General features: G+C 39.8%; 1 protein-coding gene across 3 annotated transcripts in view; it reads right to left on the reverse strand.

Annotated features, from left to right (window-relative positions):
* Positions 1-18,119, reverse strand: part of vta1 (vesicle (multivesicular body) trafficking 1) — a 49,012-nt gene that overhangs the window by 18,632 nt on the left and 12,261 nt on the right. For all 3 annotated transcript variants that reach the window (XM_067482066.1, XM_067482065.1, XM_067482063.1), the window contains exons 2-5: positions 17,910-18,004; positions 10,962-11,089; positions 5,386-5,461; positions 315-429 (exon numbers count right to left, since the gene is read on the reverse strand). In XM_067482066.1, coding sequence (XP_067338167.1) covers positions 315-429; positions 5,386-5,461; positions 10,962-11,089; positions 17,910-18,004 — 414 coding nt within the window. The remainder of the gene's footprint in view (positions 1-314; positions 430-5,385; positions 5,462-10,961; positions 11,090-17,909; positions 18,005-18,119) is intronic.

Raw genomic sequence — 18,119 nt, forward strand, 5'->3', positions numbered from 1 at the left:
CTCTCACACACGAGCACAAACTCCCCTCGGACATGAGGGCACATTACAGAACTAATCTACTCTCTGCACACTTTAAATCTCCTTCGGTCTCCAGTTTCTACCGCAGGGCTTTCCTGCAACAGTCTCAGACCTGATAAGGCACATAATGCAGAGCCAAGTCACCCACACACAGACAAAACCATGTCAAACAAACGCTGGCATGAGTGATTCCTAAAGAGCAAGCTCAGCAGGGAAAGTGGGGGATAGTTTCTTAACAAGGATCACAACTCTGTGTGTGCGCGTGTGTCTTCCGGTGCCATATCACTGTGTCCCACCTGCTTCCCCGTCGTCGTCCATGCCGATGGGTCCAGCCTGAGGCGTCTCCCCATTCCTCAGACAGTTGTGGATGTAGGTGGCCTTCCAGCGAGCATACTTCCTGTGCTGGATGTTCTGGTGGAGGTCACATGAGGAGAGACATAACACAGGTCATCAGTCATGGTATGAGGTAATGAGCAGTGGTGGTCAGTGGTATTTCAACATTAGAAATGGTGAAGTTATTTTAATCCTAAGTCTTGACTACACTATGTCAGAATAGACACTTATGGAATCAGGTCATTTTTGTCACGACCGGGCCAAAAGGACACAGCCGACCATGTTAATACCCAATTAATCAATTCTCCTTATTGATGCCAGGGACTGACTTGCTATATTCCTTTGTCTTCATGTTTGTTCATACAAGACAAACATTTTTTAGAAACACGTGGAGGACATTTTATTAGCTCTGACAAAAACAAGGTGTTGTCTTATAAAACACATTTGTGGCTATAACTCACTAATTACTATGCTAATCATGACCACATTTCACAAATGACCAAAAGGATTGTAGAGAAAATGTTTTTCACTACAAATTATACATGATTAGATTAGATTAGATTCAACTTTATTGTCATTACACATGTACAAGTACAATGCAACGAAATGCAGTTTATGTCTAACCAAGAGTGCAATAGCAGCAAAAGCAGGATATTCAGTTATTGCATAAATAAATAAGTTAGTATTGTAAGTGGATATGTACAGAAGTAGAAATTTAAGGAAAATGGATATATACTGTGGTGAGCTATAAACAGAAGTAAGAATATAACAATAGTAAATAAATAAGGCTGTGGTGGGCAGTAGTGCAATGGATATAGTGCAAGTAAATTCTGAACAGAGGCTTTAAAGTGATAGCAGTGCAGTGTAAGTGATTTCTTTTTTTTTTTTTTTTCAGAACTGCTTTAGCTCAGTCATATTCTTTGGACATGTGTGTGGTCTCTTCAAGTCATTCCATAGCATCTCTATTGGGTTGAGGTCTGGGCTCTGACTTGGCTGCTCTAAAAGGTGGATTTGGGTTTTTTTTTTTTTTTTTGGGTCAATTTTCCATTGTCCAACTTCTGCAGAGTTTCAGCTGTCTCATTATACTTTAGAATTTTTTTAAACACTTGGGAAATAATGTACCCTTCAATGACTGCAAGCTGCCAAGGCCCTAAAGCATCAAAGCAGGCCCAGATCAGGACGTTTCCTCCACCATACTTTACAGTTTTCCAAATAATTTAATCTTAAGTTTCATCAGTCCACAAACATTTTTGCTAATATTGCTGAGGAGTAGCAGTGTGCTCTTTTGCAAAGGCGTGCAGCGATGTTCTATTCAGTAAGCAGCCGCTTCCTTCACGGTGTCCGGACTCCATTTGTTCCTAACTGTAGACTGGTACATTTCTTAAGTCTTTGAAATCACTTGTAACCTTTTTCAGCTTTATGAAAATCAACAATTCTTGATCGTAGATCCTCTGAAAGCTCTTTTTGGCGAGGCGTGGCTCACATTAACGTGGCCATTTTGTGCTGAGCAAACTTTGAGTGGTTCGGTCAACATAGCTCTAGTCCACATCTTACACCTGACTCCAATTAGGTTTTTGAATTCTATAAGTTTAAAAAATAACAACAACAAAAAACAGGACATTGTAGTTCACCATGTCTGTCACATACATCACATCTGACCGGTGAATACATAAAACAAGGCAACTCCAGAGGCTTCACATACTTATTTTAATTATCTGTTCTTCAGTTCAGTAGACCACACTTCAGCAGAGCATCCTGCCAAAGAAGCACCAAGGGCAGCAGATACACTGACTGCATTTACATCCACTTAATAACAGAGCTAGTCATAGAAACCAGCTCTCTCAGGTAATTGGTGAATGGTGTTTACATGCACTTCAGAAACCCAGTTATGGGAAATCCACATATACACGCTGCACAAGAGTAATCTGATTTCTCCTCAGATTTATTTATACACTGTGTAAATTAAAATGTTTGTCGGACTTTGTTTTTAAAATGAGGCGGCTTCATTTATTCTTTCACTCAGCTGCAGGCAGCTTGCGGTCTGCAGCCTTTGGTTACACGCATGCACATTTGGAGAAAGCCAATTAGAGACCTGGCTCCCCTCATACATGGCACAGTAATAGGCGTTTTCAGACAGTAATGTGCCTGAGGAAACCAGATTTCCTTAACATCTTACCCCAGCTTTCCCGTTTACGTGACCCTGAGAAAGCTGGCTGTAAGCTCCATCTATACGCACTGAGTGAGTGCTATTGGTACTAAGCTGATAAGAAAGAATGGAGGAATTCCTGCTTTTGCTGCTGATAAGTGCTGTGTTTTTGGTGGCAGCTCAGAAACAAATGTTACCAAGGTGCCAAGGTAACAGGTCGAGCTGTGTTTGCATTGTCTGTAGAGAAAATAAAGCTCTACAGTTAGTTTATCAAATTATTCCCATCTATTGTATATCAAGGAAGGGAAGGAATTTGAAACCATTATCACTTTTCCAGAGAAATATGATTTGCTGTAGTTATTCAAAAAAAAAAAAAAAAAACAACACATGGCTTGTGGTATATCAAAAAAAAAAAAGATTTTCATATGAACTCAAAATTAACATTCCCTCATACATATCTTTACTTTTCCATCCAACGTTTCAGTTCATTTAAATGTATGTAAAAGTCTGACACTGTCCCTGTCAGAGTTCACTGGACGTGAAATCAGTTTGTTCACACGGACCGTACAGACATAAAGAGGGTCTCGTCTCTCATCAGCAGTTTGTGGACATGTTTCCCATATGTAAGTAATTTACAGTGCACATTGAGCAGGTAATTTCTTACTTTGCCACAAAACTGGCCTCCAAGAAGCAGTTTGTTTCACAAGGTTTATGTTTGTTGGCACAGCTTTGCAGCTTTTTAAAGTGCTATTGTTGAGAATGTGGAATTTAGCCTTTGTTTTGGTTAGAAGAATGAAGGGTTGATTCCATGTTGTTGCTCTCTGGAGGTCAGGGAACATTGGCCCACCGATTAACCTCTGAGAACCTCACATCACATAATAGTGACCTTTGAATATTTAAGCAGGTAAAGGTTGAAAAAAACAGGTAAAAGTTGACCTTTCAGACTGCAGTTCATATCAAATTGCATCCTGTCGCATCTCCACTGTTTGACGTGGAGCGTAAAAGTGGTTCTGCCACGTCATCGAAGCTCCAGTGGCTCTAAACAGCCTTTCTGAAGAGCCCAGGCTGTTCTTGTACAGCACTTCAGACAGACTTTACTAAGTTCACTTTCTAACATGAAATATATGTTTATTTTTAAAGCCACATAAGGTTAGATGGTAATTACGTCAGGATTATTTAGATGTTCCTCCATTCATCCGTAGGGAAATAAAAAGTCATTGGGGCAGCTACACAAGTTAGTGTAGGTATGAATTGTGTTTTTTCTCTTCAGTAGAGTGTATTCTATATAACATGGTGGGCCATCAATTAGATTTCTACTCATCGCTACTCACTACACCACAGTCCGACCCAAAAGGAGAGCAGTGACTTAGAAAATGTGGTCTTGATGGCTGACAAGTTTATTTAATACAGTGCCAGCTCACTCCGCTTAGCTCAGGTGGAAAGTTGCTGAAAACCTCTTTTTACTCCTTGAAACTCAATATCTCCTGACTGTCAGCCTGCACAGCACTTACAATCAGCCACTCTAAGAACTCATTGTATGAATCTGTGTGTGCGTCTCACTGACTGCAACAGTTATGCCAGGGCTGGACCCAAACAACGATTCGGATATTAGGTTTTTAACTTTTTGGGTTTTTTCCCACCTGTAATAATAATAATAATAATAATAAATAGCAATATTAATGTAAAAAGCACAAAGTTTCTGAAACAGACCATAAGAATATACCTTTGTTCTCAGGTTTGCACGCTGTACAAAGACAGTTAGTTAAAAGAGATTATTGATGCACGTACTGTAAATAATGTCTAACTAACGCAGAAAATGTGATTCCCAATCCAAATAATTAGTGACTCAAAAGGGCTCGTTCTGAGGGGGCCACAGTCTGGAAAAGAGTTTTAACAAAACATAAAAAAAGGAAACATAAGAAAACAAATGTGGGAAAGTGAAACCATCAGACTAGTGATTTAACTGCTAATTAATATTCCCAACGTATCAAATACTTCCAGCTGAACTACCAAGAGAGGGTCGGGAAGACACTGCACAGTGGTCATGAAGACAGAGATGTAGGACAGACAAAACCGAGACCAAAACAAAAGGCTCCACAGTCTCATCAAGGATGGAATCATGGTCCCACCTCCCTCACAACCCATAGTTCCCTTGCTGGACACATGAAAGCTCCACAAGTCTCCTACATAGTACGTGTTCAATACTGTATCCAAGAAATAAGGTATTTCCTCTGTTATTGTAGAAAAAAGCCCCATCATCTGCTTATGTGCTCAACTGTGCTTTAAGAAAGTAAAACGGTCACAGGAGCATGATGGGGCGTGAGGCATTCAGGGACAGTACACAGTGTAGGGCGTCAGTGTATCGAAAGCACTCGAAGCTCCAAATTGTTGGTGATTAAAAACAAAAAGTCATGTCTGAAATGCTTCTTCATACTTTTTGGCTGCACATACTTATTTCCAAACATTTTTTCTTATTCATCTGATTTATTTTGTGTGATAAATGGCCCTCAAGTTGCACAAATGTGGCCAGTATGTCATAACAGTATTTGCCTGAGTTATAAACTGAAACTATTGAAACACATTTTAAAAAGTGCCTGAATTTACTGAAGCTTAGTGAATAGAACAATTCTGTTTGGTCTGTCTCTTTGTGTTTAGAGCCCAGATTGTTTCCTGGCTTTTACAGCACACATTATTCTTGCTAATAGGACACATTTCATTGGTTTTGGGGTCTTTGGGGGATTTATGAATCATTGTAAATGAACACACTCTTTACAGTAATCAGATTTTTGCTGTAAATCTATTTTGTTATTGATTATTATCACTTAAGAGAGTCTGCAGACACTTTATGAGGATCAAACACATAATTTAAGACATGGCCTTTGTCTTACCTCCTCTGACAACTCTCCAAACACAGACACCACATCCAGCAGCAGGCTAGATGTGTAGAAAGACTTGATCATGTTCCTGAAGAAAGAAAGAAATTACAGGAGAATTTCAAAGTAAAGCAGGGAGCAGGGCAAAGGAGATAAGGAAAAACAAACACACATTATTACAGTTTTGTTATGGAAATATGATGCAATGAAGTTATGCAACAGAACATTAATAGGCTAAACTGAGACAGTGGGTTTTTGTTAGTTTGCATTAGTTCTGCCAGGAGAAATGGGTCCATCGCCCAGTCAGACTTGTGTGGTGGAGTTCAGACACCACCGTCAACATATTCTTCTGGACTGCGTTGATCGTAGACGACAATGTTCTTTCAGAACTGTGTGTTACAATCTTACAATCTGTAAATGAAGTGTCCAATAGTTAAGATGTCAAACAATTACTTAAAGCAGTGGTGCTGCTGTTTACGAGCACAAACATGCAACCTGTAAGCCAAATATTCTCAAAACCACACAGTTATGGGTTTTTTAGCCATGTGCAGTCATGTGGGGTTTATTTGTTCTTCTTTTTGGCATCATGTTTGTGAAATTAATAATGGCACAGTGAAAAAAGTTGTTGTACTTGCCTCATTCTGACCTAAGACCTGCTACAATGAGACACTGTTAATTATAGTTTATCACAAAAAACTCATTTAAAAATATAAAGGGGGGCAGAAATCACTGCTATCGCCACAAAAACGTAGCAAACCTCCAGCAGTGTCCTAACTGGTTAACACTACGCTCCATAAAAGATACTGTTTAAACAAAGTTTATTTTGAGTAATGCAACAATTTCCATCCATTTCCAATAAATGGACCCTACTACAGAAAGAAAATTGGTGTAAACCACATCTTAAAACTTCTGTTACCTATGCTTTGCCTAAAAAATTGGCTGATTTCAGTGTCATTTTTCCACTGTTTAAAACTAAAAACCTAAACTCAAAAAAAAGTGGAACACATCATTCTGATCTAAACTTTGCATCACTAAATGTAGTAAAATAGTGGAATCACACCACTTCTTTAGAGCTTAATAAATAACTTTGATGTCCTTCTGAGGCAGGAATATTTTCAGCAAGACGGACTGACACATATACATACATACAGGCAACACACATCTGAAATCTTTCTGTTTCTAGATTTATTTCCTGATAGAACAACAGCTGCTGCATAATTGTGATCCCAAAAAACAATTGTAAAAGTGTAAAGCTAAAGATTTAATGCACACAGTAGCCAAAAGTTACTGGCACCCTATTAGGTGTGTGTGTGTGTGTGTGTGTGTGTGTGTGTGTGTGTGTGTGTGTGTGTGTGTGTGTGTGTGTGTGTGTGTGTCCCATTGTAAAACACACAAACACACATGGTGAGGCACATGAATGGGTTCCTTGTAGTGGCTTGTGTGAGCTACTGAGCAGTGGCATCAACATGTTGGAGGAAGTTTCTTGTTCCACTAAAGTTTCCCATAAACATCCACCTCTATGTTTTAGCATTTGTGTGAGTCACAAGTGTGGAAATAATGGGTGTTTTTAAATATGTAGGTTTAGTTACACATGTTTATATAAGAGGCCTACATGCATATATGTCTATATGTGCTTTCAATTCTGTGTTTACTATCGCCGTGCGTTGAGGGGCGACACCACTGAGGCCTGGGTCCTGTCAGTGCAGACTGCTGCTTCTTGTAAAGCTGCAGGCTGTTTGTGTGAGTGAAACAGAAATATGACTCAATCCCATTTAATATACCTGCTGGACACAGAGAGCTTCTGAGCATTTATTTACATGGCGAAGGTCCAAAGGACCTATCGCCTGCCTCCATTCATCCTGCACAAGCTCCTCCCGGAACATAACCTTCCTGTTGTGAGGATCCATTTATCCCAAGTCCCCCAAAAAGTAATGTTTTCTATAAAAGTTCATTAAGGAGAAAATAACATCTGTAGAAAGAATTGAATTTGTTATTTAAAAAAAAAAAAAAAAAACTGTCCAAAAACTCTCTTTTTTCCTATGTTTGTGTACGGAAACTGATAGCGGCCCTGGTTGCTAAGAGAATTTTGCCAGTTATTTGGAGAAAACAAAGTTGTTATCCCAAGATAACAGCATCCATGGGCGTTGTAGGGGATTCACGATTTCACTATCAAAGCCAACACACTAGGAACGTGACAGCTAACATTACTGAAGTAATTTGATTTAATCAAATACAATTGATTTATGTTAGTTTATGATACACCAAAAATGTATTTCACAAGCCACAGCTGGAATGTGAGAAACGTAAAGTTCAACTTACAATGATAAAGTCCGGTTTTGCTTGGAGCTGGAGTTGCCCCATTGAAGGACCCTAGCAGCTAAACCAATCTGAATTTGTATTTTTGTTTTTATTTCCATTGTTTGCTGATTGCAAAAGCTGAACATTTTAATGGATTAATTGTTTAGGTTTACACCTAAACAAAGCCATATGGTTGATGTTTGAGCTTACAATCAGTAAGAAGTGTAATTATTTGGCTGCTCACACCCTTTCTTAGCTTTGTGCCTCTCCCTGGTTTCTCCTTAAACATCCTCCTATTAATAAGTTCTGTGGAACAAGGAAGTGCTGATACCAGGGATAATCATTAGCATGACAAAAAGTCAAAAACGTCACACAATCCAAAACCACGGGAAAATATTTGTGTTTTGTGAAATTCTACTAAAATAGTCTTTCAAGTAGTTTCGATTCCAGTTCTCATATAGAAGTACATGCACACACACACACACACACAAAATGGATCAACATGTTGTCAAGCAATGCTGGCTGAGGTGATTTCCTGACCTCAATAGGTTTTGCAGGCTAAGCCAAACTTTCTACTTCCATGTAAAAGTGGCCCACTGCCCACATAACTGAGCTGCACAGTCTGTGAAGGCAGGGAATAAATATCTGAATTCAGAATGCACTTAAGTTACTTAACATGTTACTAAACATGTTTTAGCTCCCTAGGCTGCAAAGATCTGGGTGAAGAAAAAACTGGCATTAGACATGTTTACTTTATTCATTTATAGAAATATGAAAACTAAAGCGGTCCCAGTCTAATTAAGCCTTAATTAGCAAAACAACATAAAGCTATTAAAACTTTAAAAAGAAAAAAGATTTATTCCAAAAGGTGACAAATAACGTAGTCAAACATGCGGGGACACACAAACATGCCTTTACTTGCCTCAAATATGCCACATTTTGTTTTCTAAAATGAGTGAATTATATTCATTTCCTCAAAATTCTACAAATAACCCATTATGACAACATGAAGGAAGTTTGTTTGAAATCTTAAAAAACAAAGAACATTTGTACATTGCTGCCTTCATCTTTCCCTCCATCCTGACTAGTCTCCCAGTTCCTGCCGCTGAAAAACATCCCTACAGCATGATGCTGCCACCACCAGGCTTCACTGTAGGGATGGTGTTGGTCAGGTGGTGAGCCTGGTTTCCTCCAGACGTGACACTTGGCATCCAGGCCAAAGAGTGCTGGAGCTCTTTCAGTCTGACCATCTTGGTGCTGGTCATGTCCCTGACTAAGACCCTCCTCTCTCTCTCAATCGCTCAATTTGGGCCGGCCGACCCATTCTAGGAAAAGTCCGGATGGTTCCACAATTCTTCCAATTACGGATGATAGCGGCCACTGTGCTCATTGGGACCTTCAATGCTGCAGACATTTTTCTGTACCGTTCCTCAGATCTGTGCCTCGATACAATGCTGTCTCGGAGGTCTACAGATAATTCCCTGAACTTCATGTCTTGGTTTGTGCTCTGCATGCTCTGTTAACTGTGGGACCTTATGTAGACAGGTGTGTGCTTTTCCAAATCATGTCCAATCAACAGAATTTTCCACTGATGGACTCTAATCAAGTTGTAGAAACATCTCAAGGATGATCAGTGGAAACAGGATGGTAGCAATGATGTTTGGCTGTCAAACACTTGGAGATGGACACTGGAGTTGTGAGTCCTAATTATTTAGTAATACCTGCTCCCTGCTCTTTAACATCTGTTTGATTAATGTGTTGCTTTATGTATAAGGGTTTTTTTTATTATTATTATTATTTATTAAATTTGCAAAGATTTCAAACAAATGCCTTTCACTATCTCATTATGGGCTATTATTTGTAGAATTATTAACAATTATTAATGTAATTCATATTGGAATGAGGCTGTAACTTAAGAAAATGTGGAAAAAGTAAAGCTCTGTAAATACTTTCTGGATGCACCGTATGTATGCATCAGTGGATAATTGACATAATATGTGACATAATAACTGAGCAGGAAAAAAAAGTGTTTACTCAACAAGTGTACGTTGAATAGACTCTACTCATTCAAATTTTTGTAGTTGAATGATCTGAAATATAAAAGTATATATATTAGTTCCCTTGCGGTCACTGAAATGGCAGCACCAGCAACTCTCTTGAGTTAGGACAGTAATGTCAGCTGTGACCATTTTCTCGGAGAAGACTTTCTAGCTGTGATAGCTTTGCTAGTCAACAAGGTGAAGATCAGGTGTGCTAATCAATCAGAAGCTAGGAAACCAATGGCTGGGGCCCTTGAGGAGCAATGTGTGCAATCCGTAAAAAGAGAACAATCTTTTCTCGTGATGTTCTTCCTAGTTATTATTGCACATATTACACATATGGCTCTAGTTGCTGCAGAACACCATATAGTTCTTATTTACGTTTATATTAATCTACTTCCATCTCATCTTTGTGCTGAGTTCATGTATTTAGAAAAAATCAACAACTAACAATTATAATCGTGAATCATCAAGAACACTGGCATTTTTCCCAGCACATTACACAGATGTTAGCCTCAGGTTGTAGTAACATTGTTGAGGAGGTGGAGGACAGCTAATATTCAACAGCTGGTGTTCAAATAATGGCAACTTGATGACATGTTCCCATTTTGTAACATTCAGGTTCAATAACAGTCTACTTGCTAACTTAAATTAGCTTTTTCATTTTAAAATCAGCTGCAGTTTACGTTGAAATGTGAATGGAAATTCTCACTATAGTTTATGTCAATATGTGAATTAGCTGCAGCTTTTAGTTTTAGCTAAGCACATGATTTACATCCATGTTGTTCTGGTAGGCTACTGCCACTCGTATTATCTCACATTACATGATAAATTAGCTCCGTTAGTCTGTGTGAAGCAAGAGCTTCAGTGTGGATGGAAAAGTGCTGGTGTATAGATGGACACGGATGAAATGGTTGCAGTTTGAGGTGGGGAGCAGTTGAGTCATCGCCATTATGTGCATGGACACTAAGCCATGTACTGTACATGTGCACGCACGTGCACACACACACACACAAAAAGGGTGCGGTAATCCACTCATACAAACACATGCAGTGTGTGCAAACCTGCTGCACACTCACATTCATCCATATTGAGCAGCTCTGTGTGTGTGTTATTAAAATAAAATGCAATAAGATGTGACAGTGATTGACAGTGTAATCACTCAGATGACAACGTTTTCTAATTCAGACACTGAGACAAGAGTAAGAAGAGGGAAGAGACAAACAAGAAGAGAAGTACTGGTGAATGTCTTACTTGTGGAATCGGCCTGCTCGGTCCTCATTGTCTGCGTATAGGAACATCTTTAAGGCGTAGTTTTCAATGTGGGCGTTGCCGACTACCTCCTGGGTGATTGAGTCATTGTCACTCAGCTCCTTCTTCATCTGGATGTTGAAAGCAGAATCATTAGACATTAATTTGCCAGTATTAAAAAGAGTTTTTCTAGGTGTAATTGGCTTTGACTTTTATTGTAAAAGACTGAATATACTGCACAGTGAATAGAGGGAAAAATATAATTGGAGTGAATTAAATATTTTTATAATTACAAATAATTGCAGACATAATGTACAGTTTAAGAGGTAAGACACACACTCATAAGCCCACACACAGAAAACACACTTAGTGCGTGTCATTCCCAGAGAACCCGGCCTCCAGAGAGAAAACACAAACACACAAAAGCAATAAAAGAGACAAGGAGCTAAAAAAAGAGCAAGAACATGAGCGGGAAAGAAAGCAGCCGCTGCTGCTCATCACCACCACCGCATACGCACAGGCACAGAGCCATGACTTTAATACTCAAATAATGACCAGCAGAGTGACAGACAGACAACATCTTCACTTCACTCCTATGATTTAGCATCACTATAGCACTGTGCATTGGAAAGGGCCTGATGGATCAGTGGTAGAGCGTTGGGATGCAGAAGGCCACAGGTTTAAATCCCACCTCACTAGCTGCGGCCCCGCCCAACTACCAAGGGGCTACCATGGTGCCAGTCCCAAGCCCGGATAAAAGGGGAGGGCGGGAAGGTCATCGGGTCCAAAAACACATTCCAAACACATATAACGACTGATCTCTGGCAATGTGCATTAGAAGAGGCAAAAATATAGCTGAATGTAATGTAAGAGCTAGTAGAAAAAGGTGTGGAAGGAAATCGCAGTGATACAATTTAAAAAAGCATTTCTTTGTTAACTATTTAAACAATTCTAGTTTGTGTCTTGTTTGTTAAAGGACAAATTTTTAACTTTAGGAGGACTTGTTGGAAAAAGTTCATCAAATATCCAGAGATGATGAAAGACAGAGCCGTGAATGTGCATCAGGTGCCGATGTTTCTTTTGTTTGTAATGTAAATTCATTTTAACTCAAGTAAATGCACACTTTGCTTAGCAGGAACCATTTAAAACGATTTGTCCATCTCGGTTTATTTCCCTTTGCCTCATCTCCAGCAGGGCTTAAGGTGTCCGAGTTCACTTAAGCAAACATGACGGTTCCTGCAAGCCAGTGGACCCTGACCAGCCTGAATAGATACACTGTTCACCGACTACATTTATCCATGTGTGTGTTTGCTGGAGGAATGTAAAACCCCTGGACTGAGTGCAGAATGAAAAAAGACAGACTACTCAGGGAATAGAAAGAAGCTGGGATCAAAAGACACTCCCTAAACACAACAGTGTGTCTCAGGGTTCAGGCCATTCTCAGCTTTCCCTCTGACAGGAAACCAAACTGAATGAGTCAAAAACTATTACGTACCCTATGGGAGAGTCGTTTTAAGCCATACTAATCCAGATTCTACTGTACTTTCTCTGTCATACAACCCACAGTGTATCAAATGAGCTGTTCTACCTTTCTTTACAGGCCCTGATTAAAAAAATAATAATAATTAGAAAATAAGTTACGTCATGAACACATCTCCAAAGGTTAGAGCACCGAACATGTTAAAATTGTGTATTTGTGTTTCTGAAAAAAGGATCAGTGATATCCAATTTAAACATTGACAACATTTTATCAATATTCTATTCTATTCAAGGTGGTGGCCAAGCAATTTTCAATCAAATCCGATCAATAAGCACCTACACATTCTTGATAAAGCTGATCAGCCACATTTTTAATTTGATTTTAGTTCACACTTTGCTTCATCTTTATCGATCCCCACACAGGAAATTCCACAGCAGCAGAGAAAAGCTACACCAAAAGTCAACAGAATAATAGATTATATAAAGTTGAGAGACAGAGAGGAACCAACCATAGAAAACTGACGGGTTTCTTTAAGCTCTGGAATCAGGAAAATTCGTCTGCATTTATCTTTATCTTATCTTTATCTGTGCCACTTAATTTTGCCGGGAGCAGTTGAGACAGTTCTGCTCAGGGCACTGTCCTTCATTTTCCTGTCAGTCCTCACCAGGACAAAACCATGCAAATTTACAAGTGAGGAGAAGTGAGTACAAGGAGTCAGGAACTAGTAATATGCTGCATTTCTGGTACACGCTCTACTCCCTCATCACTGCTGATGATTTATGCATTTTACTGAGGAGAGATCATTCAGACCCCCACCCTCTCTCCAACCTCACTATCAACAGCACCACAGTTACAGTTGTGGAGTCATGTAAAGTTCCCCTGCACCACCATCTCCAAGGATCCTAAACAGGAGATTAAGGCCCAACAGCAGATGTTCTTCCTGAGGCAGCCGAAGAAGCTCATCCTGCCTCAAGCATTGTTGATCCAGTTCTACACTGCCATAGTAAAGTACATCCTCACATCATCCATCGCTGTCTGGTATGCTTTCTAGTAAAGCTGAAGCAAGGCTAAAAAGAGCTCTTTGGCTCACTACAGCTCTCTGTTTTCAAAAGTCCAAGATCAGATGAAGAAAGCACCTCAGATTCACTAAGCCATGTCACAAGTTTACGTCTGAATAACCCAAATTAAAAATTAAGTAAGCAGATGTTAAAGAGCAGGGAGCAGGTATTACTACATAATTAGGACTCACAACTCCAGTGTCCATCTCCAAGTGTTTGACAGCCAAAATCATTGCTGGCAACAAACATCAACAGCTAGGAAACATTGTTTACATGTGAATATTAGCTTATTCCAAGGATGGACTGACTCGTTGTTCGTACAATATCTAGACCACTTATCTCCTTAAGGCTGACAGGAGGCCACTACAAGTAAATGTCAATGTATTTTTAGACTATAACGTCCAACGCTGCCACAGCAGATAATACTCTTCATGCAGGATCATCTAACTGGTCACAGCTGGTGGTTTCCCACCCTGCAGCATACGAAACTGATTTTTAACAAGCAAGTTTTCCACCATCCCACAGAAAGTGCAGCCTCAGAGTTAATCCAGTGATGATGGTGGAAAACATAATTAATGAATCCAACATGTATTATACATATGAGCCAGGCCATCAGGGAATGATTGAGAAAAGGGGAGAGAAAAAGAGGGGCCACTGTAGAAATGAGTCACAACTACCAACAACAGTTCATAAAGGGGCATAAAAACCTCAAGGTATCTAAGTTTCATACAGAAAGCTAAAATCAAGATGTGTTGCTTGCTTAGTCTCCATCAGGACATTCATCTCTGAATCAGAGATAACACCAGGCTCCTTGCTAAAAGGTGTGTGGTAATATGATACGCAAATTACTTCAAAGTTAGGGACGTGAACAGTGAAAGCAAGAATAAGTCATAAGCTTTGAGTAACAGCTGAAATGAGCTCAGGATGCCAAGATAAGTTTCCATTATTGGGTGAATGAATTCCACCTTAGTGACAAGGTGATAAGTTCCAACATCACCAGCAACCCTAGGATTGGTGGATGACTGCTCTACTTCCTGAGCCACAATCAGCCCCAGAACCATATGTTTCTATGTTCAAAGATGGTTCAGGCATCTAACCAGGCAGCCACATGGAGAGCAATTCTGGTCCTACAGAACTAAAATTTCCCAAAAGGAATTTGCCCAAGTGATTACTAAACTTCTATTCTATTCAACAATTTGTTGAATAGTAGAATAGAATAAAACACAAACACAGACTTATGAGAACACATTTAGAACCACACCAACACTAGTAACAACTAACAAGAACACACACACACACCACAGTGGCTCTGAGCGAACGAAGACCTGCATCTGTCACAACCTGGCTCAACAGCCATGACAAAAGAGAGGAGTACGCAGCGTGAAGGCCAAAAATAGGGAATTTATTATAGCAAAGCTATAATGAATAAAATCATTATTTAAAATATTTTAAATAATCCAAAATAACTTCATCAGTCCAACCAGTGGTGATTGAGTGCAGGGTTCAGTGGAATAGAACATAAATAAAACAATAGTTGAGCCAGCGAGCAAGCCGGCGAGCCCTACACGTCTCTGAGGAACACCAGGGATTTAGAGGAAGGAGGACACGGGGCCAGGTGCCCTCAACCACCTTAACTGGCTCCACCTCCTGCTACCTGCAAGCAGAACCAAGAACAACTCGACAGGCACATCCCAGGAGGAATTCCCACCGCCTCACCCTCTCTACTCCCCATTCTCATCTACGTCCTTCCATAAAGGCAGCAACCTGATCTCATTCACCGTTCGTAGCTCTTATCCTCACCACTATGTGACCAGCTTTATCAACACTGGCTCGGAGCACATGGAGTTTGAGTGGGGTCTTAAAACATACTTTGCCCAAACTCTAGAAGTCTTCAAAAACTGCACGCTGGTGCTTAGAGATGTTCTCACCTTTCCCCTGTAGGCGTCTCTGTCGACACATGAATTTAGCATCACAGTACTGAATTTAAGATTTCAGGATTTGGTATTTGCAGAAGTCAAAATGTACGCTCCATCACCTCTTCCTGCCCCTCTCGTCTAGAGGAAAGGGTCATTTGTGAGACCCCATTGGGACGTTCCAAGTCTGTTAGCCTCCTGTCCTCTCCCTGCCTCTGTCATTTCCCTGTTCATCATAACAAGCCTATAAAATCTAATTAGGTTGACCCCAGTTGACAACCCTGAAAGCAGACTACTATTAGTAAAATAAAAGCTTGGGACTCAACCCAGCTTTTAATTAATTACATTTAATTCCTCCATCTGGAAGAGGACTAATCCAGTTTGCAACTGCAGAAAACTGCAACTGCATAAGAAAATAAAAGGGTTAAGCCTCATACATTATAAATAAAATCTTAATTAGTAAATCCCACTTAACTATGCAAGTACAAATAAAGCTGCCCTTATAAACCAGGAAGCTTTTGCTGCACATAGCTTGTATAAAACATATAATTAGCCGGCATGCTGTAACAGTTGGACATGTAAACAAACGTTCTACACTTGCACTCAAAATTATTTAACCCCACTGCAAATTAGGTGTATTAGCAACGTTTACAAAGTTTCAGCTGTTTGCAATGAACAAATCCAACAGGAACAATTTAAATAGCTCAACTAATGTTAAAAGTAGTTCCTGCAAAGTCAGCACTACATGCAACTTTTAATGACTTTTGATGCATCTTCAGTACTTAGAAGAGCCTCTTTTTGCTGGTAGGACCAGCTGTGTTTCTGAGGACTCTGGCCTACTCCTCATGGACAATGGCCTCCAGATAACTTATATTCTCGGCTTTGCGTGCTGTAGCTGCCTTCTTCAAATCCCAGCAGAGATTTTCGATGAGGTCAGGTGACGATAACGGCCACTCTAGAATCATCCAGGACGTCTTCCGTAACAAAGCATTGGTAGACTTTATGCTTAGGATCATTGTCCTGATACTAAAACAAATCCATCCTGCCTTCCACAAGCTGCAGGTTTCCAGTACCAGAGCATCACTGAGCCAACACTCATACTTCACTGTTGGGCAGCGGCTTTTCTTTTCATTCTTCCTACTCCAGACACAGCACTGACCAACGGGACCAAAACGTTCCAGCTTTGTTTTATCACTCCACAGGACAGAATCCCAAACTTCTGTGGCTTATTTATATCATTTTTACCATATTGGTGCTGCCATTTTGTGCTTTCTGTTTAGTTGTGGAATGTCCTGTCCTCGTGGTGTGTGTCTTGGATTTGGGGCATGGAAATCTTTAGGGTTTGGTTTACACCTTACTGTGCAAACTAAAACCTTGGTGACTGCTGCCACAAAGTCACTTAAAGCTTCTTCTTCCACCTTCCTCCTCAAAAATCTGTTGATATAGTTGCTTTTATTTTAACACATTTTGTTTTTTTATCTTAAGATTTTAACATTTTCTATTATTTATTCAAATTTCTAAGGTCAGTCTAATATGACCTTCCACCTACTTTCTGTATAGAGTGTATTTTAGCTTAATTCAGAAACAAATTGTCTGTATTCCTTCCTGCTCAGTTGCACAGATTTTTAAACACAGATTGTCTGGCAGGTACTGTTTGCTGTGGTGTAGTTGACATCTCTGAGGAAGGAAACCTCAAACCTCTGAGAAGACCCACTGTGAACAGCCCAGCCACCGATGAACAACAGTCAAATGTCAAGCCTTTTAGTGTGTGTGTTTCACTGTGTGTATTAATTACAGTAGAGCATAGTATTAGAGCTCTGCAGTGGGTTTCGTAAGAAAAGAGCCATTCATCCATGTGGTTCTGTGGTAAAGGTGACAGCAGATCTGCCTGAGCGTAATCACAATGATCCAGCAGTGTTTTCCAATTTCATCAAGCGAACCTCTGGACACGTCACTGTGATGTGTGCTGATACCAGCAGTAATAAGACTGTCAGCATGCAGCTCTACAGCAGGTCATTAATCTTTATCAAGTATTCTCTAACACTCAAAGTAATATGTATGAATGAGTATGACCCCAACCAGTCAGCCAGTCTCTTCCCAGTCTTCTGTTCCAAAATGGGCTTTTATGTGAATCCAGTTGTTGTCAGGACTTTGAAAAAACGTCCCCAATGACGCATTTTATGAAAAAGGAAGCATGCAAAGTTTGTCTTTGTTGTGATATTAATAAAAAACATAATTAAATGATTTTAATACGGTCTTAAAATAAAGTCACACAAAAAACATTTGATCATTTCAGGCATGATGACTATCAATCTGCAGTATACATTCAATAAGGTGAACGATTTATAGAATGTTTTGCTTCAATGTGGTGAAAAAGTCTCATCTGCTTATTTGTTTAAATATGCGACTGAAAGATCCAGCTCCAAAATGGATCTGAGGCTTATTATCACTGCTGTGTCCATGTTAAAAAACTAAATAAAAAACAATTGGCCAGACTTACCGACTCTAGCTGGTCCATGAGTTTTACCAGGAACTTTCGGCACTCTGGTGTTTTACTGTCCAGCTTCATGCCTGTCTGCATAGCATAGAGGCGGCCTGCAGAAGAGGACAGGAGACAGCAGGACAGAGGTGAGGAGAAGAGATAAAAGGTAAAGAGGATTTAACATCTTTTAATTGCTTAGTAAAATCCTTCCTCCTCAGCCTTGTTTAT

This window comes from Channa argus, chromosome 17 (assembly GCF_033026475.1).
Source record: "Channa argus isolate prfri chromosome 17, Channa argus male v1.0, whole genome shotgun sequence".
In the NCBI taxonomy this organism is placed as follows: domain Eukaryota; kingdom Metazoa; phylum Chordata; class Actinopteri; order Anabantiformes; family Channidae; genus Channa; species Channa argus.